Genomic DNA, 26,830 nt, shown 5'->3' on the forward strand with positions numbered 1-26,830 from the left:
CATGCTTGTGCAGCGAGCACTTTACAAAACCACCGAGTCACCACCCGAGTTCAAAATTTATCTTTTAATTGGCATGTTTTAAACTTTGGAGCAACTCCAGCACAGGGGAGGCGGAAGCAGGAAGATCTCTGTGAGTCTGAGGCTAGCCTGGACTACAGAGCGTGTCCTTGTCTCAACCAATCAACTAACTTTGAGCCACATACCCTCAATATAATTACTAATGAGTTAGTCATCTCACTTCTAGGGGCCCCACTGTTTTGTTTCTTTCCCTGTATTCTCGGCACTGTTTTTATTTTTTTCCTTTTAATGCTATTTTTAAATTTATCAATTTAGACATTACACACTTTCATTTCATAAAAAAAGCAGTTCATTGCTTAACCTCAAATTGTTGTATGTTCATCATGTAAAATTTAGATTCAGATAACACAATGCAAATTTAGATTGTGTTATAATTGCCCTTTATCAGGATACAATTATCAAAACCAATCCATCATAGCAGATTATATTGACAGTTAGGATATTAAACCAATAAATGTATTTTTAAAAGCAAATCCAATGTATTGTTCTTGACAAGATGCTTAAAGTAGGCAGGGACAGACCAGACCTAAACATTACAGAAACAAGGATTGAAAGACAAAAGCTGCTTTCTTGAAAACACTCATTGTTGTTAGTTATTCTAACCAATATGCAGTGGACTATGTGCGTCCTCCTAAAATATGTTGACATTTAATTCCACTGTCATGGTATTTAGAGACAGAGGCTTTGGGAGATTCACTGATGAGGGCAGAGCCACCATGAATGGGATCAGTTCCTTGGTAAAAAAATACAAATAAAAAGGACAGAGTGAGTATTTTTCCTCCCTCCAGTGCAAGAAGACAGCTTTTATAAACTGGACAGTTCTCACCAACAACACAGCTGTGCTAGCGAATGACTGCAGTTTCTAGTAATTCCATTGTACCACTTGAGTTTTACTAAGATATTCTTCTGCCTCGTTTACGATTGCTCATTCTGACTTTAATTGGCTTGACTACTCAAGGAAAGAATATCTTCTCAATAAACTCTTTCAGGCCCTCATTTTTTATTTTAGAAATTACTTCTGTTTGGTTGTTTCGCCTACACATATGTCTGTGTATCACGTTTGTGCCTGGTGCCCAAGGAGGCCAGGGAGGTTGTGGAACTCCTGGAACTGGAGTTACAGAAGGTTGTTGAGTCCACCATGTAGGGACTGGGTACGAAACCACTGGAAGAGCAGCTGATGATTTTAACTGCTGGGTCAGCTCTCCTCTCCAGCCTCTTAATCTTTTTGTTTGTTTTTCGAGACAGGGTTTCTCTGTGTAGCCTTGGCTGTCCTGGACTCACTTCGGTAGACCAGGCTGGCCTCGAACTCACAGAGATCCACCTGCCTCTGCCTCCCTGAGTGCTGGGATTAAAGGTGTGCGCCACCATCCCTAGCTCAGCCTCTTAATCTTAACTGGTGACTTAACATAAGGGAAACGTATAGTTTGTTAAAAAGTGTTACAGTTTTTCACATGGCAATGGTGAGGATTAAGAGAATCCTCTCCTTAATGTTAAAGATTTTTTTTTTAAGGATTTGCTTATTTTTATGTGCTTTGGTGTTTTGCATGCGTGTATGCCTGTGTCAGGGTGTTAGCTTCCCTGGAACACAGACAGTGTAACACCGAGTTACAGACAGTTGTGAGCTGCCACAAAGGCGCTGGGAACTAAATCCTGGATGTCTAGAAGAGCAGCTGGTGCTCTTAACCACTGAGCCATCTCTCCAGCCCCAAATGTTAAAAACTTAACATGGGGGATATGTTCAGTTTATTAAAAAGTGTCAAGGTTTTTCACAACGTGGCAACAGTGAGGACTCAAAGAAAACAGGATTAAAGAAAAATGAGTATACTGCATGGGTATGACATAGAGTTGGTCTAAATAGCAAGACGAGCTCTAATTTAAAACCTGGAGGCAAACAGCTGAGGGAGAAGATAGCAGTGGTCTTACCCAGCACTGCACCCTGCGTGCTACACCTTCCAAGAAAGATGTGGCCACGGTGTAATGGTGCCATGACTATTATGGGATAACCGTTTTCCGTTAGGATTTGAGGCCTGCTTCACAGGAAGGAATCCGGGTTTTGTACTGCCGGTCAAGTCATGACTTAGGAGGTTGCACGCCCCAGTGGGTAGGGGTGTCGGGGGAGATGGTGACTTACTACAATTGTTTTGCAAAATGTCACTTTGTCAAACTGCTTTTTAAATATTTATACTTGTACTCATAACCTTGGTAAGAGCTTTTTTTGTGGCAGCAGCAATCAACATAAAGACTACTAATTGGTCAAAATGATGACATTAAGTAACTGTTGAGTGCTCAGCCCTAAATGGGACATTTATATCAAAAACGCCACACTTACACAGAGAGGTCCAGGAATATCATAGCAGAGGGGACAGAATGTAGGAACAGGATAGAAGAGTGCTACAAATGCTGTCTTCCAAGCGTGACATGATGGTTGCACTGTGGCTACCTGAGTAAGATTCAGGAACCAACATTCCTTTACAGGTAGCAGAGGGCCCCATGAAGCTTGAACTATAGTCAGGGAAGCACTGGAAACTGATGGCTACTTGGGGAGAGTCGTTTTTCTTTGAGGGTGTGTCTGCTAGTAAGCTGTCTAAACTCCAGTGGACAGCTCCACCCTATGCAGATACGAGCACCACTAACTGGATTCCCGGGGTCATTAAAACAACAACCCTCTTAGAACATATCCTTTTGAGAAGTTCGATTTGGTGGCTGCCTGCTATGTGCAGAACACACCACTGCTGGTACCTCCAATACCCACCATTCCAAACAAAGTCAAATACATATATTTGAGAGAGCCTCACTAGTCTAAGCTGGCCTTGAACTCATAATCCTTCCTCAACTTTCTAAGTGCTGGCATTATAAGTACACACATTAAATTTTTCTTTTTAATTTTATTTAAGAGTTGAAAAATAAAATAAAGTTTTCCTTACTTTGTTAAACCATACTAATATTCTTTCAAGGACAAACACACAGCCAAGGATACTACAGTGAGGAAATCTTATTTTTATGAAAGAGAAATCACAAGATAATTCCAGGTGCTCTCTTCAGTGATGCTTCTTATCATCATCCTGGGAAGTCAGGAAATATTCAGCCCCTGCAGCTACCACAAATGCAGCAAATCCCCATTTGAATCCTTTTAGTACTACGCTCATGAAGGTGATATCGTGTGCAAAGCCACCCATGTATCTCCAAGCCTCGTTGCTAAAAGAAAAAGGGAAGGAACATTATAACCACATACAATTCACGTTAATCCACTGAGCCAAATACATTTGATTTTCTTCTTTCTTAAATACTACATTAGTCTTACTATTTTGTTATAGTGGTGGCTTTTTGGCTTTTTGCTGCTGTTGTTTTTGTCTTTGTTTGAAACAGTCTCCTCATGCAGCCCTGGCTGTACTGACACTCACAATGTAGAACTGGCTGGCCTCACTGACTCCCTGCCTCTGTATCCCAAGTGTTGGGACTAAAGGCATGAGCCACTATGCTGGGGATGATGTTTTCTTTGTTTTTTTTTTTGAACAGGGCCTCACTCTACAGGTCTGGCTGTCCTTCAATCTGTGGCAATACTCCTGCTTCAGCCTCCTGAACTGGAAGACTACAAACATGAACCACCACACCTGGTTGTATGGCAACATTATTTAATACTGTAGGTCATAGTAGGAATATTTCTTTGGCATAGGATAATTAAGAATAAATGACCAGCTGGGCATGGTGGCGCATCCCTATAATCCCAGCACTCAGGGAGGCTGAGGCAGGTTCTCTGTGAATTTGAGGCCAGCCTGCTCTACAAAAGTTGAGTCCAGGATAGCAAAAAAAAAAAAAAGAATAAATTCAGCAAAACATTCAAGAGCTATATAAAAGATTCATTATTAAAAAGGCACAAACTATTCCAAACTAATGTGAGCTCAATATAAATACGGATAAATTTACATTATAAATTTTTGTGAAATAGTGAATGAGATCCCAACTAAAACCCAGGTTAGCTATTTGTAGAAACTGATGAGCACATATTAAAGTTTATAGGCAAATAAAAAGACCCAGAATAACTTAACCAAAGAAAGGTAACTGGAAATCCTATACCACCCTATTAAAGATTGTGGTATTGGACCTAAATGTAGACATACTGGGCAGAGAAACACAACAGAGCCAGAAACAGACCGCAGACAGGGTCTATCGATTTCTGACATATTTATCAAAGTAATTCAAATGGGAGTTGTCTTTAGTAAATGGCCCTGAACCAACTGGCTATCCACCGATAATATTTTCCTCTCTTCTTTCTTCAATTTAAGAAGACTGTAAGCTGAATGTGCTAACACATGCCTGCAAACTCGTACTCAGGAGGCTAAGACAGGAAGATCAAGAGGCTGAGCCTGGCTTGGGCTATACACATAACTGTCTCAAAAAGAATTAAAAGAAAGAAAAAGCTTCTAGAAATTATAGAACAAAATCCTAGATGAGATACAAAAATAATAGCGTCAAAAGAAAAAAATACTTAATTGGGGATTTATTGAAATTTAAAACATTAAGAAAATGAAAAGACAGGTTAGACATAATCATATACTCTGGGAAAGAACATTTACAAAATTTATATATAACAAAGGGCTTATTTTCAAAATATATAAAGAACTGTTACAGCTCATAACAAGAGTTCAAAACACCTGAGGACATGCTGCATCAAAATAACAGAAACCTGCACAGAATGGTTTTAACAGTCATCAGTGTTCATGGAAACAGGAGTGAAGCCACCAAAATTCTGCTATGTATTTACTAGAAGGGCTTCATCTTTTTTTTTTTTTTTCGAGATTAACTCTTATGTAGCACAGTCTGGCTTCCAATTTGATACATAGCTGAGGATGGCCTTGTAATTCTAATCGTCCTGCTTCTACCTTTCAATGGCTCAGATTACAGGTGTGCACAAACATGTCTGGAGTTAGAATGGCTAAAGTTAAAAGACTGAAAACATTAAGTACTGATGAGACCATTAAGCAACTGAAATTCTCATTCCTGCTGGTAGGAGTGGGAAATGACACTACCACTTTAGAAAATGGTTTGGCAGTTCTCAGAAAAGGGCCCATCGTTCGCTTTATCATATAATCCAGAAATCCTTTTTTTTTTGAGACAGGGTTTATTTGTATACGCTGTTCTGGAACTTGCTCTGTAGATCAGGCAGGCCTCAAACTCAATGATCCACTTGTCTCTTTCTTCCAAGTGCTGGCATTAAAATTGTACATCTCTATGCCCAGCCAGAAATCCCATTCTCAAGTATTTACAACATAAATGAAAATAGATCTTGATACAGACTTGTGAATGGTTGTAGCAACTTTACTCATAATAAAAACCAAAAGCTGGAAATAATGTGAATGGTTACTGTGGTAAACAAAATGTGGTATCTGTATCATGGATATGAAAAACAGCCAACATTTGTAAACAGTATGTCGATGGGCTGCGGACGATAGGCTTTCTAGAATGGAGTTGATCTCTTGGCACTTAAAAAGACAAAGCCCAATCAATATGAAAATTCAACTCCTGCCACCTGTGCAAAGCACCAACATCAAGTGAAAAGCTAGGACAGAAGACATATCCCACAGGATTCTAAGGAGAAAGCTTCAGGAAGGAAAACACTGGAGGGACAGAGCAGAGTACTAGCTGCCAAAAGCCAGAGGTACTGGCAGCAGCTGCAAAAAGAAACAAACAAATTTTCTGGGATAACAGAAATATTCTGTATCATGACTTTAGTGGTGCTTCTATAACTGCCCGTTTGTAAAAACTAACAAAATTATAACAAGCTATCCTAAAAAGGGCAAAATGTATCACACACAAATAAAGCTAATGCTAAATATTGATGTAAGAGACTACTGTTCACTATGCGAAGCAGAGCGAAGACTGACCTCTCTAAACTCATAAACCACTTGATTTGGCCCAGCAAGAAGACCAGGTGGGGAAAGGTGCCGGCTGCCAAGCCTGCCGGCAGGACCCACATACAGGACAGGACTCCCTTGAGTTGTCTCTGCACACTGAGGTAGATGTAGGCCCGCCCTCCTGCACCAGTAAACAAATAAAAGGGATTTCAAACAAAGAGGACAGCTCTAGACTCATCTTACCGAGCCCACGGATCCCTCAGCCCTTTCGTAGCAAGCTTCTTCTGAACCAGTTCTAATGGTGTCCCTTCAATCTTCCACTGTCTGTAATCTGGGAGGTGCAATTTGTCATGATCATGACCATGTCCATGTCCTGGGGCCATGTCTACAGGAAAAGAGTAGAAGAGGGAGAGACTGTAGATATCCAAGAGCCAAATTTGATGTTTATGTCCCAAGTGAAATGTTTTGAAAAGGGATAAATACTTGAAATTCTGCATAGAAAGTCTTCATAAAAATCCACTATTCTTACTCAGGAGGAAGAGGCAGGCGAATCTCTGAGTTTGAGGCCAGCCTAGTCTACATACCAAGTTCCAGGCCAGCCATGGCTATATGGTGAGGTCTTGTCTCAAAAACAAACAAACAAAATCAATGCAAAAAAGCATACTATTCCATAATTAGTGTATGTTCACAGTTAGGGGATACACATATACAGAATATGGAAAAGAAAAGTTAGTAACCCAGCACTCAGAAGCCTGCTCACTACTGAGCTCCTTTACCGCAGCAGTGATGTTTACTGAGCCTTCTGTGCCAGATACATGGGGCTTTATAGCTATTAACTATCCTGCTTCTAAAACAATTTTGAAGTAAAAATACAGACTCCCCCATCCCCACCCCAAGACATGGTAGCCCACAAGTTCAATCTTAGCACTTGGCAGGCAGAGGCAAACAAATCTGAGTTCTTTGATGCCAGCCTGGTCTACATAGTGAGTTTTAGGACTACATAGGGAGACCTTGTCTCACAAAACTAAAACCAAACAAATAAAACAAAACCAAAACACCCCCAAAAACAACAAGCCCAAAACCAAATAAAGAAAACACCCCACCAAAACAAAGTAAAAAAAACAACCAACACTTTTTAGATGAAGACATAATGTCTGAAGATAATAATCAGGATCAACATAATAATCAGTCTTTCAACCTTGCACTTCAGTTTCAGTCTCTTCCTCCTAATGCCTGCACAATGGGCTCTTCTCTTTAGTCTTACTGCAAAATATGCTGATTTGTTATCTTTCTTTAGCTAGTTTTTTTTTTAAATTACAGTATCAATTCTTTTAAATACACAAGATCACATGAACAATTTCTGTAAAGAACCAGATAATAAAAATATTTTAGGTCTTGTGGGTAACAGGTATAACTGAGGATGTGTGTGTGTGTGTGTGGGGGGGGGTAAAAGCAGTACTTTATTGATAAAATCCAAAATATAGCAAATAATTAAAATAGTTTTTGATGAAAAAGGTCTTTCAATGAAAAATTGAATTTCTTTTTAGAGAGATAGCAATTTGATTGCCTGGAAAGGCTACTGTTCCTTAACATCAAAATGGCTATACAAGTTCATCTGTACAAACACTGTAAGCTTTTGGGTCTCAACAAAAACAGACATAGTGCTAAATTTGGTGCAATGGCAGGACCTTACCAGTTCAAGAACTGACCAACTCCACCTTAAGACACCCTCTCAATCAATAAATTACCTTCATAAATAGAATGTCAGTGGTTAATGTTTTACTAGTGTAAAATAGACTTTATCTTAGTCCTCATGTAAGTTGCTATGAATTTAAAATTCAAAGGTGTGAACAGTGCTATGTTATCATTCATATAAGGGTAGCAGTATTGTTCTTCAGAAATAAAAGCAAACCAAAAATTTCCACCATTATATCTCCAGTTAATAATATGAACAAGTTCAACAGTGAGACAAGATTTTTCAAAATGGGATTTTACAAAACAGAAGAAATTAAACCATATCAGTGTATGCTAAAGACATTATTACATGAAATGCTTATTTCATTAAACAGTAATACTAGGATATGAGAAAAAACTGAACACAGGAACCAATAAATAGTTAAAACTTAATATTTATAAAATGTTAAGAAATCACAGAACATTGCTGCAGATCTCCATTTGAAAAATTAAAAATATAGCCACCAAATACAAATGAAAACTACAACACTCACAGTTTTGAATGAAACATTTAGTCATCACTTTATATTATGTGGTGAAATCAGTAACATGAAAAAAAAATCACGCATGCTCATGTATGCTGCCGCTTCTTCGTTTTCACTTTTCAAGACAGCATTTCTCTGTATAGCCCTGACTGTCCTCTAACTCACAGAGACATTCCTCCAGAGTGCTGGGACTAAAGGCGTTCGCCACCACCAATGGGCTATGTGCATGCTTCGTTTTCCAGCCACTGGAGAGGCTGAGGCACAGACCTCACTGGATTCCAAGAGCTTGAGGCCAGGCTAGGCAACACTATCCGAGTTTCTCAAAAAGCAAAACGAAAAAACAATGATATGGAAGGGGTAAAAACAGTTTCAGATTTGAGAATGACTTGAGACCAAATGAAGGCTAACAGCATGCATTTAGAATAATAATGTTTTCACATGGTCATAGCATGTTAAAAAAATAAACCTTTTAAAATGTCTTATAGAGTTTACAAAACCCTTATTTGAACAAATGTTAACTCTAGAATATTAATCTTGATTGAGAATCTAAAAAAAGACAGGCTCTTTTCCCCCAACACTCTTATATAGATCAAGCTGAACTTCAGTTGATATACATTGAGAATGACCTGGAACTTCTGATCCTCCTAACTCCAGCTCTCAACTGCTGGATGACAGGCATGAGCCATGATGCTCAGTGGGCCAAGTTGTGATAAAATAATTTGTTTTTTAAATAAAATGTTTAAATATTACCAAAGTATAAGACTACTTTGAAACTACAATATTACTATCTCAAAACACTAAGTTGGAATATAAGTCTTTAAAAGAAAACAAGAAACTATGAACCCATTTCTCTTGCACAAATTTCTTTAATAAAGCAAATATATTTTCTTTTCTACCTAATTACCATATTCTAAAAAGGATTCTTCTACAGGAATTTCTAAAAGACAAAGTTAAATAAATGTATTCCTAAGGAATACTATACATTTATAGTTCTGTCTTAGCTGAACTGAGGTGCGCATGTGAGCAGTCACAACTACCTGGGAGGCTGAGGCACAGGGACCACTTCAGACCAGTTTAAAGCTGTGATGGGCGCCATCATGTGACTCCCATCTCAAAGCACAAAACAAAAATTACTCTTACTTCAAAATAGCCATATCTCAAATGTTCAATGGGAGAGTTTAAAATTATCTTTTTATAAACTACTCATAGCTATGAAATGCAAGAAAATCATTCAGTCTTTCTGGATTTCTATTTTTTCACATAACAAGGACCAAAATCTACCTTGCAAGATTAAGAAATGCGGAGAATATATGTGGTGCCTTCCATTTTCACATCCAAGTGGTGAGACTATGACTGAGCAATTGTTCTGAAAAAATAAACTGGCATGACCCAGAAAATGGAACATTTGCTGGAGACAGAGAAATCCTGTCTCGAAAAACCAAGGGGGGGTGGTGGAGGAAAAGAAACAAACACCTACAGCTACCAGTTCCTTTCCTGGGTCTGTGCATTCTCATTTGGAATGTGACCATACAGCTAAGGAATTGGGAATTTTAATTAACTTAAATTTCAAAGTAAATTCTTTTTTAAAAAGCTATTTGTGTGTGTGACATGCACAGGAGTGTCTTGGGGGTCAGAATAGGATATTGGACCCCTGGAGCTGAAGGGATAAATGGGTGGCGATTGTGAGCCATCTGGGGTGGGTACGAGGAACCCAGCTCAGGTCCCCTGGAAGAGTGGCCAGTATCAGAGTAAATTCTTAAATCAATTATAAGAAATACTAAAGTGTCTTTGCAATTATCTGGGTGTATGAATATACTTTTTTCAAGTATATTTTTTCAACCTTATAAAATACAAACACAGACCAAGTATTTATATTTATGAACGCAATATATATGTATATACACTGTGTGTGTGTGTATATATATATATATAGTAAATTTTTAAGACAGTATGAGAATACAGAATAATTCATTAATAATACTGTACATATATATATGTATCCTGGAATACACATTATACATAGGCCCTGGAATTCAGTCTGTAGACTAGGCTGGTGTTGAACTTAGAGATCTGCCTACCTTTGCCTCCCAAATGCTAGGATTAAAGGCATGCACACCACACATGGCTTCAGAGTATATCTTTAAATGAGAACATGTTTAATATATTGGGTTAGGTTTTTGTTTTTTTTTTTGTTTTTTTTTTTACTTTTAGTGTCTACTAGAAAATTTAACATCAATGTGTGGCTTCCTGCATCTCTATTGTACATCATTACTTAATAAAAATTTCAGCATATATTTGACAAGGGATATATTTTACCATATTTTTATGAGGCACACATAACTTTTCACTGGGGTATGAGCAACCCCTATCTTTTTGTTCGTTTTTTGAGATAGGGTTTCTCTGTGTAGCCCTGCCTGTCCTGGACTCACTTTGTAGACCAGGCTGACCTCGAACAGAGGTCTGAGCGAGCACCTTGCCTCCCTGAGTGCTGCGATTACAGGTGTGTGTGTTATGTCACCATGCCTGGCTTATTTGTCTTTTTAATCTGTAAACTTTTTTTTCTTGCATTACTGTAATAGTTACCATGGAAAAAGAAACCAAAACCAAAACCAAAACAACAAAACAAAACAAACAAAAAAAAAACCAATAAAAACTTCTTTTAATATTTTTTTTCGTGGTGGTTTTGCAACAGAGTCTCACTGAGTAGCTCAGGCTGATCCTGAGCAGGAATACTGTGTTTTTAAAGCCTGCCTCTGCCTCAGAGTACTGGGATTACAGGCCTATGCCACCCCACCTGGCGAGCCACCCCTATCTTATAAGAATACTGTTTTATTTACTTGAGGCAATTTCACATAACTCAGTCTCTTCTCAGACTAGAGACATGATCAGGGATGACTTTGAATTCTAATCCTACTGTTTCCAGGTCCCAGGTCCTAGGAGTACAGGCCTGAGAATTATGCTGGGTTCTTTTTTTTTTTTTTTTTTTTTTTTAAGAATCTTTATTTAAAGCCTTATTTATATGTGTGTGCATCCATGTAGAGGTTAGAGGACAACTGAAAGGAACCGGTTCCTTTCTCATACCATGGAAAAAGTGAGTTATGCTGACTTGAGGACTCAGTGAAAGGAAAGCATCCTACTTTTAGAACTACTCGTTTAAGGACACTGAAGAAGTAACTCAACAAAGAATGCACATATAACTACATTAAATTTAAAAGCCATCAAGAAATGAATTCCAAGATTTGGTGATGCTCAACCTCCACTCAAGATGGCACCGAAGAAGTGTTGACTTCATTTCCTTAAGGAATAAGAATAATGTAACTTCCACTACATGTTATTTTACAGTTTACCAGGGGCTTTTAGGTTATCTTCCTCATTTAAAAACAGATGACCAGAGCCAGGAATGGTGGCGCACGCCTTTAGAGCCAGCATTCAGGAGGCGGAGGCAGGTGGATCTCTGTGAGTTCGAGACCAGGCTGGTCTACAAAGCGAAACCAAGGCTACACAGAGAAATCACCCCTTTCCCCCCCCCCCCAAAAAAAACCCTGAGATGATCATACAAATACAAGAAAATAAAGACAAATGAACTCTTACTGCTATTATATCCCTACTAATCCTAGGAATATGAAATAGACATTTTGCAATTTGGTTTTTCCACTTAAGTATCGGAGCATAGATACTTATACTAGGGAAACCATACTTAAAAAAATACAAGATTGTCAGGCAACCGCTGGAATTATTTCTAGTTTAAGTATTTTCGGACCGGGGCTGTTCTTTATCCAAATACAACCCAAAAAGCCAGAAGGTGAGGATAAAGTTGCATGTGGCAGCGAAGGCGTGTAAAAAAAAAATTCTCTGGGATTGAACTACCACAATAATTCTCACAGCATCCTTCATCCGCCTCCGCTCAGCCCAGCTGCACTCGGCTGCAGCGCTCCCCTGGCTAGGTCCCGGGTCTCCTCCCGGTCTGAGCTGGTCCCGCTCAGCACTCTCCACTTCTGCAGTTCCCTGAGCAAAATTTAGATTATTCTCACTCCAGATGTCTCCCACCAACTCCCTAAATTACCGGACAGCAATCTGACCTCTCAGGATTCAACCTTCCAGCCGGAGCCAACCGGAAACGGACGTTGTCACTTCTACTTTCTTACGGCAGGAAAGCGGAGGAGATGTTAAGCGTTCCGCTCCCGGCGCAAGGCTCCTAGACGAGGTAGAGATGACACGAAGGAGACTGGAAGGCGAGATGGTTTCCCACTGTTTGCAGCCGGAGTCCGACTGAGGTAGGGCTTGCCGAGGAGAAGGGTGGGGAGCCGTGTTTTCCTTGGCCCCGGACGGAAGCTTTTGGCGGAGCACCGGGGGGGCGGGCCAAAGCGGCGGCGCAGCCAATGAGAGCGGCTGTTGTTCAGCGCGTGGGCCCGCTCAATGAGAGGGCTGGTTGTTCTGCTGCAGTTGGCAGGCTGCTGCGGGAGGCGGTGGCGGTAGGAAGCCTGAGGCTGCGGGGTGACAGGTAGGCGGCGGTGCCGTCTTCGGCTGGCGAGGCGGGGGCGCGCGCGGAGCCTGGGGAAGAGGGTTTCCTTCTCCGGCTGCGGACACGGCGGCCGGGAGCTGACGGAGGTGAGGTGGGGAGGCGACACGGACGGTTGGCGGATCCGGAGTCCTGCGGACCTGGGGACGGGCTCGGGAGGGTCGCGAGGAGCGGGCGGCTGCCGAGGCGGGTCGGGGCTGAGTGTTGTGGGGCGACTTGGGGCCCCGCGAAGGCCGTGAAGGTGTCGGTGGCGCGGGCTGGGGCGGGAGGGAGGCGGGAGCGAGACCCAGGTGGAGGGGGCTGAAGGAATGTCTTGCGGGGAGCCGCAGGCTAGAGAAGGAGGCGGCGTCGCCGACACCTGAGTGAGAGCCCCGGGGTTGCTCCTAGGGCCGTTTCCTGGGACAGAGAGCGATGCGGAGAAGAGGGACATTTGTCGGTGGTCAGAGCTAGCGGCTGTACATTATGTAACCCACGGCAGTTATTTTCCCCAACGATTCGGCCGACCCTGGTGGGAGAGGAGCTCTGGCAGCCCATTGACACCGCTGAACACTTTCTTGCTGTCGTTGGCTCCGGTGTTTTCTCTACCCAGGCAGGCTCTGTAGGAGGAGGACAGCCTGAAGGCGAGAGTAGTCACGAAGCACTTATCCCAAATATGGGCTTGGGTTGAGAGACGACACGACGTTAGCCTGAGATGAATGTTGTCAGATTCGTGTCTTGTAGTATACGAATTTGCTTTGCGTCTTTAACCTTCAGAAAAGTGGAGAGCCTTGTAAATCTGTAGAAGGTAGATGCAAATTAGAAAACGAACAGTAAATTGGTAGACCACTCGCCCGCCCCCAATGCCTGGACGTTAAGGACTGTGAAAATAAGACGGAAATCTAAAACAGAGGAGGGTCGATTTTTAAGTGATTTGCTTCGTTAAGTCTGAGAAGCTAGTTGTGAGTTATGTCTTGGGTTAAAAAAAAAAAAAGCTCTTTGAATGTCATTGACTTAGGTAAAGATGTATTTGCAAGTTAATGACTATTTTGTTTTGAAAGGTCTTTTAAATTTACGGTTTGAATGGTTAAATACAGTACTAAAGCAAACTCGTGTGTGGTGGAAGGACACTTGATTTTATAACTCATTGAAAAAATCTTGTCCAAAGACTGGAAAACACTTTTTAAAAGTAGCACTAGAAATTACTAAAATTAAGCTGCTTGAGAGACTGCTGTCAAATTAGAAGACGAGGACAAATGTAGTATCAGGAAGTATATTGTCTTTCTGGGCTTGCTTTTGAACTAAATGTTAAAAACTTTCTAAGATGTGATCTTTTTTCTACTATTGATCATTTATGTTAGTACATATAAAGGTAAAATTCTGTTTTTTTTATCTCAAGATATCATTTGAGAAGAAATGAATCATTAGAATTTATTTTGAAATGTTCAACACACTGAGGTATTGGTCAGTGCTTTAAATAACATTTTTAGATGATACCTTTGTTATATTGTCTTTCATCTTTTTACAAGAATAATGCTTTTTTATTTAGGTGAAATTCTGTAGTGCTTTACATACCTGTAAACAAATATTTGCCTTTAGGAAGGATGATTTAAGAGAAGACTGTGTGTGTTTCTGTTATGTAACCAGCCTACTCTAGCTGTCTTAGAGAACTAATGGCTGATTTTCACTGGCCAGTAGGTGTCATTGTAGAATGCCATAAATTGAACACTTGAGTAGGAATTACCAAATAGTTTAAAAAACACTATCCAAAATTAGCTTCTAATAGTATCTGGATGAGTTAAAATTATATAGATTCTGTCTTTTGAAAGATTTCAGTGTCAAAGCTACTAGTAAATAATTTGGAACTGATTATAAGGAATTTTTTTTTTCGCTTACTTCAAATGTATCTTGAAAGTTTTCCTTTTTAATATAACCCTTAAGCTGCCCCTCTCTTTCTCTTCTTTTATTCAGACTGTCTCACTCTGTAGTCCAGGCTAGCCGTAAACTCACAGATACTCATCTACATTTGCCTCTTGAATACTGAGATTAAAAACAGGTACCACCACGACCAGTCCTTAAAGCTTTCTTAATAGGCAGTTTAGATTTGTTTTGTTGTTGTTAGTACACAGATTTGACATCTTATTGTAGTATATTAAGTTCTGGAATGATTTTCAGCCTGATTGACCTTTATTATAGAAAAAACCAGTACTACGTAGTTAGAATTAACTGCTTTCCATCAATCATTTTCTAAAATGATATACTGTGGGCAGAAGCCTCAACCATATTGTACTGTCAACTACACAAAATAATATTTTGTTGTTCTTTTAGTGCCAGAACAACAGAAATTTTGTGTTTCATTGTTCACTTTCTTTTGCCAGCCCAGAATAGTTTTCTTTTACGTTTGTCTGGTTAGTAGCCTATGTACTCTCCTGACGTAGGAACTGACTCTTCCTCCGTGTCTAAAGTGTAACGTAGTGGATTCTGGTGAGTGCTGGCACAGAAACCCGTGAAGGTGGTGCACACCTGCTGTTAGTACTTCCTTGCACCATAGCCTACAGTTGAGCTTGTTCCTTTTCTAGCTCTGTTCCTTATGCCTGAAAAGGAGGGGCTTTGAGGGGCTGGGAGGTGGCTTAGGTATAGCACCTGTCATGCAAGTGTGAGGACCAGAATTGGGATCTCTAGGACCCATATAAATGCCAGGTGGCTGTTGGTGGCCAGTCGATAATCCCAGCATTTAAGAGCCAGAGAGCGAACCACCAGTGCAAGCTGGCTAGCTGGACCAGGCAAACTGGCAAGCTGGCAAGTTTTGGTTCAACTGAACACACCTCAGTGCATGTAAGGTGAAGAGCGAATGAGGAAGACACCGCGTCATCCTCTGGCCTTCACATTCATGCTCGTACACATACGTGCACCCACACACGGCAGCCACACCACGTACGTACACACTAAAAAGTTGGACCTACTTATGAGAATTCTCTATGAAGGTAGAGATATCTCAGAATAGTCCAGGAGGTTTTTGTTTGTTTGTTTTTGTTTTTGTTTTTTTTTTTTGTAAAAAGGACATATTCATATTTTTTAGTCTATCTATGCTTCCATTTAGAATCTTAATGATGGGAGAATATGAAGGAGGTAGAAGCATTTGGGGCAGGAGGGGAATCCCTGATTGATTTGGTTTACATCTGGCCTTCACTTTAGAATCTTTAATCTGATTCAGCTTCTGTCACTTGGGGGATGAACCAGTAACAGCAGCTTTAGCTGAGTGCACCAGCCTCGAAATCTGCCAATACTTTTTAGCTCAATAAACTGTTTTTATTTGATGTCATAGCCACAGTAGCTTTTCTAGCCAGAAGCTGAAGTCACCAGAAATGAAAATGTGCTGATGGCCTTGGTTTGGATTAGTTTTTACTTGGCTTTCCATAAGTTTAATTGCTTTTCATAAGTCAAGCAATTTTCTTTCACAAATTAGTCGTATACTAATTAATTTGCAAAGATTTTTACTCATCTTATTTTTCAGAATGTGTCAGAAAGCTATATTGTTTTAGAATTAAATTAAAATTGAGAAATAAGAATTGCAAATTTAGCTAGCTAGTGGTAGCACACACACACCTTTAATCTTGGCACTCAGGAGGCAGCTCAGGCAGATCTGTGTGAATGCCAGGTTAGCCAAGTCTGCACAGAAAAACCCTGTCTTGAAAAAAACTTTGAAAGAAAGAAAAAAAGAAATAAAGAAAATTACAAGTTAGTTTTCAAATTAAACCGTTTTCAGTAGATATTTGATAAATGATATGTAGTAAACTTAGAATTGCAAATCTTTTGACCTTGACATGGGTCAAGTTTAGAAGTTTATGGACTTCAGACATAATGTTTAGAGATTTGGGTGTTTGAGAAAGTATGAGAAAAAGTAAATGGAAAGTATAAATTCAACTGTATAATATGTAAAGCTGCGTGATTTAATTATTCATAAAGTTATATGATGGCTCAGAGGTTAAGAGCACTGGCTGCTCTTCCAAAGGTCCTGAGTTCAACTTCCAGCAACCACATGGTGGCTCACAACCATCTATAGTGAGATCTGGTGCCCTCTTCTGGCTCCAGGTGTACATGCAGGCAGAACATTGTACACATTAAAATTTTATAAATTTAAAATTTATAGTAATTTTTAGGTTTGAGGATTAATTGTCACAATAATAGTCAAATGTGTGGTAAAGGGCACTGACAGTGAATGGCAAAGATGGGTCACTGAATAGTCACTATGTTGTAGCTTTCAAGAAATTTACCTAAGTTAATTAATTAATTAATTGTCCATCACATGACTTTCTTTCTTTCTTTCTTTCTTTCTTTCTTTCTTTCTTTCTTTCTTTCTTTCTTTCTTTCTTTCTTAATTTTTTGGAAACAGGAATCACTGTGTGGCTTTGGCTGACTGTGAATTCATAAATATCCTGCCCTTTCCATAGTGCTGGTAGTATAAGTGGCACTACCACACCTGGGTGTATCTTCTCTGTTATCGTCTTGTTAATATATTGAAGCTAGAATCCTGATATTATCATTTTTGTTGTTTGCTTTGCTCTGAGGTTAGTTTGAGATGGATTTCAGTAGTAGTTCAAGCCTGTCTTCTGAGTGATGGCAGTGCCTCATACCTGGCTTGGTAATGTTTTCTTTAACAATCTGTTAATGGGACTTCAAATGTAGTTTGGTGAGTAGAATGTTTGGCTGGGTTTAATCCCTAGTATGTCATAAGCGAGACATAGTGGCATACACCTGTGAGCCGAGTTTAGCTATGGAACTAGTTTGAGGCCGCCTTCATAGGTTACAGAGACCCCGTTGCCTCTTATTGAAGTAATTCTTTGTTCTTAAAAACAACAAACAAAAAACCATTTGTTACTTTGCATGCACATGTGCTTTGGAGGAGATGTGTGTGGTGAGAAGACAACTTTGAAGTTCTTTTCTTCCACTGTGGGTTCTGCAAGCTCAAACTCAGGGGTATATGGCAAGCACCTTCTGAGCCATCTCATCAGCCCATATATCCTTGGTTCTGTTGGCTTTTTCTTCTGGTTTATTATTTACTTAGTTTTATTTTGCATCAGGATCTCATGTCCTGAATACTGGCCTTGAAATCCTGATTGTGCCTCAACTTCTCAATTGCTAAGATTACAAGCATGTGCCATCAAGCTCAGCTATTCTATCTCTTTAAAAAGGCATTTATTTATTTATTTACTTACTTATTTATTTGTATATTTGTATGTGTGGGCTAATATACAGCACATGTGTGGAGGTCAGAGGCCAATTTTAGGGAGTTGGTTCTCTCCTTTTACCATGTCGGTTCTGGGGATTGAACTCAGTTTGCCAGACTATGTAGTTAGCACCTTTACCTCCTGAACCATCTCACCTGCTCCATTTTTATCTTTTAATTGACACATAGTAACACACATTTATGGGGTACTATATGATATTTTAATATATATATACACAATACATGCATATATTACATAACATGCAAGTGAGGGTGACCTTTCTCAACTCCTCAGATATTTATCTTTTGTATATCTGTGGTGAGAACATTCAAAACCCTAGCTTCTTTGAAATGTAGATAACTATAGTTATCTGTACTCATCTCACTGTGCAACAGAACATCAGAATTCCTATCACTCTATTAATAGTATCTATTAACTAACCTTTTCGCATCCCTCCCTACTACTTTCCCAGCCTCTTGTAATCACTGCTTTACTTTCTACTTCTGAGATCAATCGTTAAAGATTCTATGAGAGATCATGTGATATTTGTCTTTCTGTGACTAACATTTAACATAATGTACTACAGGTTTCTCCATGTTGTCACTGATGACAAGATTTCATCCTTTAACTCAATAATACTCTATTATATATATGACACATTTTTTTACTCATTCAGCAGTTGGTAGACACTTATTTTTGGCTGTTGTGAATAGTACTGCAATAAACATTGGAGACCTGTGTCTCTTAATGTGATTTCAATTCCTTTGGATATATACACAGTACTGGACTTGTTGGATTGTCAGCGTTTTTTTGTTTTTTAATTATTATTAAAGACAATGAAAGTTTGTATATTTGTGTTTTATAATGTTGGGTTATGTAATTCTTATGTAGGTCTGTGGAGTAAGCCACAGAGGGACCAGGTTATTTTCCATTTTCTTTAAGAATGGAAAACAGTCTAGAGGCCGGGGATGTAGTCTGGTCATGATGCACTATAGACGCACATGCTGTAAGCCTTAGGTCAATGTGAACAAAGGAAAATCCGTAAATTACACGAATTGTAAGAATTTATGAAAAGTTCTGCTACGACATCAAATAAGAGCTTAAAAACGTGGCTGGCAAGATGGCTCAGTGGTTAAAGGCTCTCACCTCTAAGCCTGATGATCTGAGCTCAGTCCCCAAAACACACATCTAGGTGGAAGGAGGAAACAGCTCCTAAAAGTTGTTCTCTTATCTCCACACACAGTGGTATGTATGGCCTATACACATACCACACACAAAAATAAATAGTTACAAAAATATTTTAAAGTTTAAAATACAAGTACAAAATACATTAAATGGAAAGCATGAAGGATTTGTTCAGAAGTTTTATGAATTGGAAAAATGTGATAATGAGAATCAGCCTTAACTTTTGCTATACCAGTGTTTCTTCAAAGTTAAATCTGAGTCAGTCCTCCCTTTTCTCCTCCCCACCACCTGGTTTTTTTGAAACAGGGTTCTTTGTGTAATAGCTCTGGCTGTCCTGGAACTTATTCTGTACACCTGGCTGGCCTCAAACACATAGAAACCCACCTGCCTCTGCTGGGCGCTGGAATTAAAGGTGTGGGCCACCATGGCTAGAGCACTTGTTCTCTTTTTAAAGTAAGAATTAGTGAAACTTTTAAACAGCTTTAATTTTATCTGTATGGGTGCTTTACTTGCATGTCTATGTACTGTGTACACATGGTGCCCATAGTAGCCAGCAGAGGGCGTCATTCTCTGGAACTTGTTTTTCAGACAGCTGTGAGTTGCCATATGAAGGGGGAATTGAGCCTGGGTCCTCTCAAAGAACAGCCGGAGTTCTTAACCTCTGAACCAACTCTTCATCACCTTAAACAACTTTTTAACATCTTTTCAATAAAATATTTTATTGTTCTAATTCTGATTTCCATGCACTTTTGTTTTTCTGGTAGATTTTGCAAGCTACATCACTTTTCCATACTATAACTTTCAGTGTCAACAAGAGAGAGCAGTGCTGTAGTATGACAGTTGTTAGTGAACTGACTCCTTTCACCAGTCAGCTGAATTGTAACTGTGGTGTGCCCTCAGGGAGTAGAGGCTCTTCACGAAGTCTTGCTTCCTCCTTGCCCCCTCCTTGCCCCTTCTATTGCAGTAGAAATACCTGACACTTTATCTGAATTAAATTGAGGCATAGCTGAAGAGGCTAGAGGGTCTAGTACTGCAGATTTGTTGCTAATCTGCCTTACAAGTTGGGAATTGTGTTTGGCTGCTAAAAACTGATAAGAAAGCCAGGTAGTGGTGGTTGGATGTCTTTAATCCCCAGCATGTAGTAGGCAGAGGCTGTGAGTTTGAGGCCGGCCTGGTCTACAGAGTGAGTTCCAAGACAGGCAGGGTTACACAGAGAGACCCTGTCCTGAAAAACAAACAAACAAAACAAAAATTAAAAAACAGACACAAAATAAATAACCTTTGCTTAAAAAATTAGTTTACTTCTTTAAGTTCTTAAGAATCAGAAATAAAAAGTGTAGGACTGATACACCAGAGAGTTGTCAGTGATCCAGGCTCCTCCTCTTTATCTCCTTTGCTCTTGTTTAGTTTGTGGTTTGTGCTCAATACTGGCTGACCAGTTCTAGGCAGAAGGAAGAAAAACCAAGTGGGCATATTCATCTTCTAAGAAATATCTTTAGAGCAGGGCTATGGTGGTGCATGCCTTTAATCCCAGCACTAGGAAGGCAGAAGTAGGCGGATCTTTTGAGTTCTGAGTTCAAGACTAGCCTGCTCAAAAGAGCAAGTTCCAGGACAGCTAACACTACAAAGAGAAACCCTATCTTGAAAACAAACAAACAAAAAATACAAAAACAAACACCTTTAGAAACCCTATACAGAACTTCTGTGATTTTAACAAGTGGAACTTAGTCTTTCATATACATAATTGCAAGTAAAGTTTTAAAATGGCTTATATGTATAGACTAGATCAGTGTTGTATGTAGAGTAGTAATTTTTTCATTCTTGCTTCTTTTCCTTTTTGCTTTGTCTCTTATTGACTGCCTAACTGCTGCCAAGTTGTTTGTTTAATATGAATTAACTTTTGTGTACTTGATCTTATTAAGAACTAGAAATACAAACCCGACAAAGACATACTGTCTGCTCTAGAGAAGTTATAGTTTAATAGTAGGGCATACAAACTTGTTTACAAGTTTCTGAGAAGAAAAAGCGTTAAGTTTTAAGTGCAATTAGAAATAGGTACCAGTATGCTCTTGTTTACCATATCAGTTTTTACAGGGTGTAAGAGGGAGAGGAGAGCTGACCTTTTGGAGGGGCATTATAAATGGAAAGAAATTAGTTTTTTCTGTTCTAAAGTAGAGGGAAAAGGCTCTTCCCTAAACCCAAGAGAAAGGGGTCTCAAGAGTCACCCTCTTGTATTTTATATGCCCCTAACATTTGTCCTCTAATTTAATGTCTGTGTATTCACTAATCTTAGATGTCACTATTCTGAAGAATGCATGGTGGTGCACCATCTAATAAAAGCACTCTCTTTCCCAAGAGGCTCAAGAGATGGTTTCAGCATGTATTTTCATCTTTAAGGTATATTTATCAGTGTTCTCCAGAAAAACAACCACCAATAAAGGATGCTCTGTGTGATTCATTTGAAACTAGTTAGAAGTTGACTCATATGACTAAATTAGCTAGTCTCAAGAACTGCAAGATAAGTTGGCAAGCAGCTTAGCAGAGTTGATGGTATAGTTCTTTGTTCAAATGCCTAAGAGCCTGATATGACATTGTTATTCTATACCAAATCTATCTGGCTTGAGATGCAGAAAGGGCAGAAGTTTGACCCCAAAGACTAGAAAATGGTGATTTCCTAGGAGAAAGGCATATTCAGGCAGGAGGAACACATTTTTACTTTGGAGGTTTAATGTTTTTGTTCTATGTGGGCTTTCATGTGTGAAAACCACTCACACTGAGTAAAGGAAATATGTTTCATTTAGTCTATAGATAATTAACCACCATCCATAGTAACCTCAAAGAAACATCTGCAATAATGTTTAACTACATATCTGGGGAAGTGAGATTGGAAATATTTTTATCCAGGGTGCAGAAGAAGTATACCATGAAACAGTAATGAACACAAATGATATTTTAATGTCTCTAATAACTATTAATTTGACAATGAAAATATTAGTAATTTCTATTGGAGTCCAAACCACAGAAAACTTTGTGCCCCCCCACTCTGTGTACATTCATAATCTAATGACAATATAAGTCTTAATTATAGGTTGATAAAAGAATTATAGTTGTGTTCATTTTGAAGTATGGATTCTGTGAATAGCCCTGGGCCCTAGTCGACAGCTTGGGATGGGAGAAAAAGACTGCATTGATGGAGGGGAGAGCTTTAAGAAGAGGTGATGGTGAAGGAAGGGTAGGATAGTCAGCATGCAGTTAGAGCTGTTCCCTAGAGGAAAGTAGCTATGGTCAGTGCTTGGAGTAATGAGACAGCCTAGTTTCTCAGGGAATTGTCGATCAGCATTGACGAAGGAGTGCTGAATGTGGGAGTATATGTCTGTCATTCCAGAACTCAAGAGGTTTTGGCAAGAGAATTACAAGTTGGGTTGCCTAGTAAGTCTGTCTCAAAAAAAAAAAAAAAAAAAAAGATTATTTAATTTATATCTCAATTCCTACTAAGAGGGCTATTTGTTCTTAAGCTTAGTAAGCAAGTACTAATTCAAAAAAACCACTTAGCCAAACCAATATATCTGTGGTCACCTCTCTTTTTAGGTCTTTAGTTTATACTCTTTTACAGTGTGTAAAACTGAGCCTACTGGAGTATTTCCTTTTCTTCTTCCTAGTGGGCCACTTTGTTGTAGTAATGCCAGCTTAATGTATAAAGGCACACACAACCCAAAGTCAGTTGTTTTTTCATTTCTTTTTGTTGTAGGGAATTTCACAAGGCCACAGGATAACGTGGAGGTGCCATGTAGTGGAAGTAAAAGCCTACAAAATAGAGCCATTTCTTCCCTCTGCTTCCGTGGCCTGCTACAGTCTTGTACAACTGCTGCCCGTCAGGGTTAGCGGGAGTGTGGCCCCAGCAGTTACAACCAACTTTCAAATAATGGCTTGGATTTGTTTGTTTGTAAAGAAAGGGTGTGTTCATTGCTTTGTGAGATCTGCTGTAGGCCTAGGTGGTTACAGATAGCTGTTTTCACTTGGTAGATCCGCAGGGCGTCCAGTGACTGTTGAATACCAAGGGACAAATATACTAGATACTGCTTTCTGGCAGTGAAATGCCTTCATGAAAATTGTTCTTCCCTTTTGATTAAAACAAGTTATCAGTTCACATTTGACTAGATGATAGACAACTAGAGGTCCTCTTTTGTGCACTGAAAAGAAAAGAGCTACTGTGTGTCTGTCATTTCCATTAATGGTGAAATGCTTTGGCTCATTTGCCTTGTGGCTTGGTAGATCAGAACACTCAGTTCTTGAAGATGGGTTACATGGTCACTGTGGAGGCTTATGAATACTTTTTTCCAGTGTCCAAAAGTGAGGCAAGAAGCTGTTTCTCAAAAGGAGAGTAATCATCTTCAGGAGGCATAGTTCCTTATTCTTTTAAAGTAGTGGTTCTTAACCAGGGAAGTTTTGCTCCGAAAGAGATATTTGGTGGTATTTGGAGATACTCTGTGAAATTTAAAGAAAATGGCATTTTGTGAGTAGTGACTTGGGATGCTCTAAATATCATACTATGCATGCACAGGACAGTCTCTCACAATGTCAAGAGTGACCAAAATTCAGTCTGTACCAAGGCTGAGAACCTCTGCTTTTGATGCTGCTGCTGCTGCTTCTTCTCCTTCTCCTTCTTCTTCTTCTCCTCCTTCTGCTTCTTCCATCTTCCTCCTTCCTTTTTCTTCTTCCTTCTTCTTTGTTCTTTTTTCTTCTTTTTCTTCCTTCTTCTTCCTTCCTGTTTTGTTTTCTAGACAGGGTTTTCCTGTGTAGCCCTAGCAGTCCTAGACTCGCTTTGTAGATCGGGCTGGCCTTGAACTCACTGAGATCCACCTGCCTCTGCCTCCTAGAGTCCTGGGAGAACCCTTGCTTTATGTGGAGTTTTTGGCCCAGTAGTCCCACGTTGAGACTCTTCTGTAGAGACCTATGGGTAAATTTATATAGCTACCCTACCATCTGTGATAGACGCTTTGCACACTATTAAGTTTGTGGATCTGAAGGCTAAGTGATACATAGTTACACTGCCGCCTTCATTTGTTGCCTGTTCTTGTCTTCTTTTTGAAACGGGCAGCTTTCTGGGTTATGTGGGAAATGTGACAGAGCAACATACTAACATGATTTATGTTTTATATAGAATTTAAGCTGGCCTATCAGATAACCTCTCTACTATTATTTTTCTTGTTATTGTGACAAAATGACTGACAAAAGCAAGGAAGGAAGAGATAATTTTGGGGTCACAGTTTAAGGGTAGAGTCCATTATGGTGGACAAATCATGATAGCAAGAAAGTAAGGCAGCTGCTCACATTGTAGTCACAGGAAGTAAAGAGAGAATGGTGGTCAGCTCATTTCCTTCTTTGACTCAGTCCAGGACCCCAACTCATCATTGTACCTCCTAAATTCAAGGTGAGTCTTCCCTCTTCAGTTAAACCTTTCTGGAAATATCCCCACAAGACACATGCAGAGGTGTGTTTCCATAGCAATTCTAAATCCAGTCAAGTTGACAATTATGATTAACCAGAACAGCTTCTTTCCAAGTGGTAAAGGCTGGCTGAGCCATTCACTTGGAGGGCATATTTTGGTATACCCCAAGGGTATCATTAATATGGAAAACTGCTAAATTTTCATATGGTTCTTCTAATATGTGGCATAAATGTAACTTTTCTAAAGGACTTTGCTGACCAAGTGAGATAAACGTAATGTTCTCAGCATAATCAACATGTGTGATGTTTCTGTGGGTGAGGTTTTCAAAGTTTGTGTAGTATTGCGTAGTGTGGGAGTGTATGCCTGTAATTTAAGCACAGGCATACACATTGCAAGTTTGAGGACAGCCTAAACTAAATAGTGCAAGATTCTGTCTCTGGAAGAAAAATAGTTCTTAGTGTCTAGGTTGACAGTTGGCCTCATTGTTTACTACTGTAGATTATGTGACCTTGGGGAAATGATTTAATCTCTCAGTGCCTGTTTCCTCATCTGTAAAACTGGGATAATAACAGATAGGATTAGTGTATATAGTTAGATTATGTAAAAATGTCTGAAGTAGCACCAGTGTGCTATGTCAACTTGACATAAGCTAGAGTCACTGGAGAGACTCAGTTGAGAAAATGCCTCCACAAGTTTGAGCTATAGGCAAGCCTGTAAGTCATTTTCTTAATGATTGATGTTGGGTGGCCTAGTCCATTATGGGGTGGACTAGACACCTAGACAGGTGGCCCTGGGTTCTATAAGGAGGCTGAATAAGCCACGGGAGTGAGCCGGTAATCAGTGCCCATCCTTGACCTCTGCATCAGTTCCTGCCTCCAGGTCCCTGTTTGAATTCCTGTCTAGACTTCTTTTAGTGATGAACAGTGGCGTGGAAGCATAAGCCCAATAAACCCTTTCCTCCCCAAGTTGTTTTGGTTATGACGTTTCATTACAGTATAGCACATGTTATAAAATACTGGCTAGTAAAAATAAACCCTATAATAATGTACAATTATTTTGAGACACAGTTTTTCTGTATAGCCCTGGCTGTTCTAGAACGTTCTCTGTGGACCAGGCTGGCCTTGACTTCATAGACATCTGCCTGCCTCTGCCTCCAGAGTGCTGGGATTAAAGGTGTGTGCCACCACTGCCAGGCTAATGTACAATTCTTTAAGGAGAAAATTTATGTTGATTATATATAAAACCTTAGGTAGAGGCTAGAGAGATGACTTAGGAATTAGAGCACTGACTGTTCTTCCAGAGGACTAGGTTCAGTTCCCGGCTCCCATATGCCAACTCACAACTGGTTGAAAACCCCAAGTCCCAAGGGGATCCGACATTTTGTTTTTGCTGCGGACACTGCACACATGTGTTGCACAGACATACACGCACACAAAATGCTCATCCACATGAAAAATAAATCTAAAACCTTAGAATGGGAAGAAATTCACTAAAAATACTCCAAGAGGATTGAAAGATTCGGCTAGCTATTTTCTTAATTTGTTATTACAAACTTTAAAAATACATGCTTTATATATACTTAATTGTATTTAAATTTAAAATTAGAAAATAAACATTATATCTGGGCAGTGGTGGCTCATGCCTTTAATCCCAGCATCTGAAGGCAGAGGAATGCAGATGTCTGTGAGTTCAAGGCCAGCCTGGTCCATAGAGAAAGCTCCAGAACAGCCAGGGATACACAGAGAAATCCTGTCTTGAAAAACACACAAAAGAAAAAGGAAATGTACATTAAAACTATTCTAATAACTATTTCAGAGTTAATACTAGTCATGGTTATAAAGGAATAAATGTATTGGTCCTTAATGCCTGTGCCTTTCTCACACTCCTCAATTTTTGTTGCTGTTGTTTGACTTTTCTTAAATGGTCTCTTGAATGTGGGGATGCTGGGAGGACCTGGGGGCCAGATCTGCTTTGGTATGTTAAAGAGGCACTTCAGCCTCTTGTCCTAGGTTTGAATCCCAACATCTACCAAGTGAGCTACCTCCTTTTTTAATAAAGATTAGCTATTTTGTTGTTGTTGTTGTTGTTGTTATGTTCTGGTTATCTGTGTATAGTTAGTATTATCTATATGCGTTTAGGTCTTGCAGCCACATTCCTTTAGTTTTCCTTGCATAGCTGGTAGTCCACCTTAGCCTCTGTGGGTAGAGCTAACTCATGTTGATTCTTTGTCTTGGGGGATACACCTTATATAAATCTTTTCCCTTGAGTCTCATCAGCTTAATTAGCTAAAACTAGGATTAATAAATATATACACTAGTTTGCAG

At 39.5% G+C, this 26,830-nt stretch overlaps 2 protein-coding genes across 6 annotated transcripts in view; one reads left to right on the forward strand and one right to left on the reverse strand.

Annotated features, from left to right (window-relative positions):
- Nucleotides 1-2,943: 2,943 nt before the first annotated feature.
- On the reverse strand, nt 2,944-12,467 carry Ndufb3 (NADH:ubiquinone oxidoreductase subunit B3). Of its 2 annotated transcripts, none has more exons than XM_055616576.1 (3): nt 12,213-12,467; nt 6,174-6,315; nt 2,944-3,273 (listed from the first exon to the last, which is right to left on the reverse strand). In XM_055616576.1, the coding sequence occupies exons 2-3, from the start codon at nt 6,311-6,313 to the stop codon at nt 3,117-3,119; spliced, it is 297 nt and encodes a 98-aa protein (XP_055472551.1). In that variant the 5' UTR covers nt 6,314-6,315; nt 12,213-12,467; the 3' UTR covers nt 2,944-3,116. The 2 variants fall into 2 exon arrangements, with proteins under 2 accessions (XP_055472551.1, XP_055472550.1); XM_055616575.1 differs by having other exon boundaries at nt 12,229-12,466.
- Nucleotides 12,468-12,601: 134 nt separating this feature from the next.
- Nucleotides 12,602-26,830, forward strand: part of Hycc2 (hyccin PI4KA lipid kinase complex subunit 2) — a 59,712-nt gene continuing 45,483 nt past the window's right edge. For 3 of the 4 annotated variants that reach the window (XM_055616559.1, XM_055616554.1, XM_055616557.1), the window contains exon 1: nt 12,607-12,757. The gene's annotated coding sequence lies outside the window, so the exon portion shown is untranslated. Of the gene's footprint in view, nt 12,758-26,830 lie in introns of all 4 variants that reach the window. The other variant, XM_055616555.1, reaches the window with a different exon arrangement.

Source organism: Psammomys obesus, unplaced genomic scaffold (assembly GCF_907164565.1).
Source record: "Psammomys obesus unplaced genomic scaffold, mPsaObe1.curated_primary_1811, whole genome shotgun sequence".
Lineage (NCBI taxonomy): Eukaryota > Metazoa > Chordata > Mammalia > Rodentia > Muridae > Psammomys > Psammomys obesus.

What these genes read in the sequence shown, in the direction of transcription:
- Ndufb3 (XM_055616576.1), bottom strand. Translation starts at nt 6,313, where the DNA reads ATGGCCCCAGGACATGGACATGGTCATGATCATGACAAATTGCACCTC. An exon ending in CTGAGGGATCCGTGGGCTCG is followed by an intron (nt 3,274 to 6,173) that starts GTAAGATGAGTC and finishes TTTTTCTTTTAG; the next exon opens with CAACGAGGCTTGGAGATACA.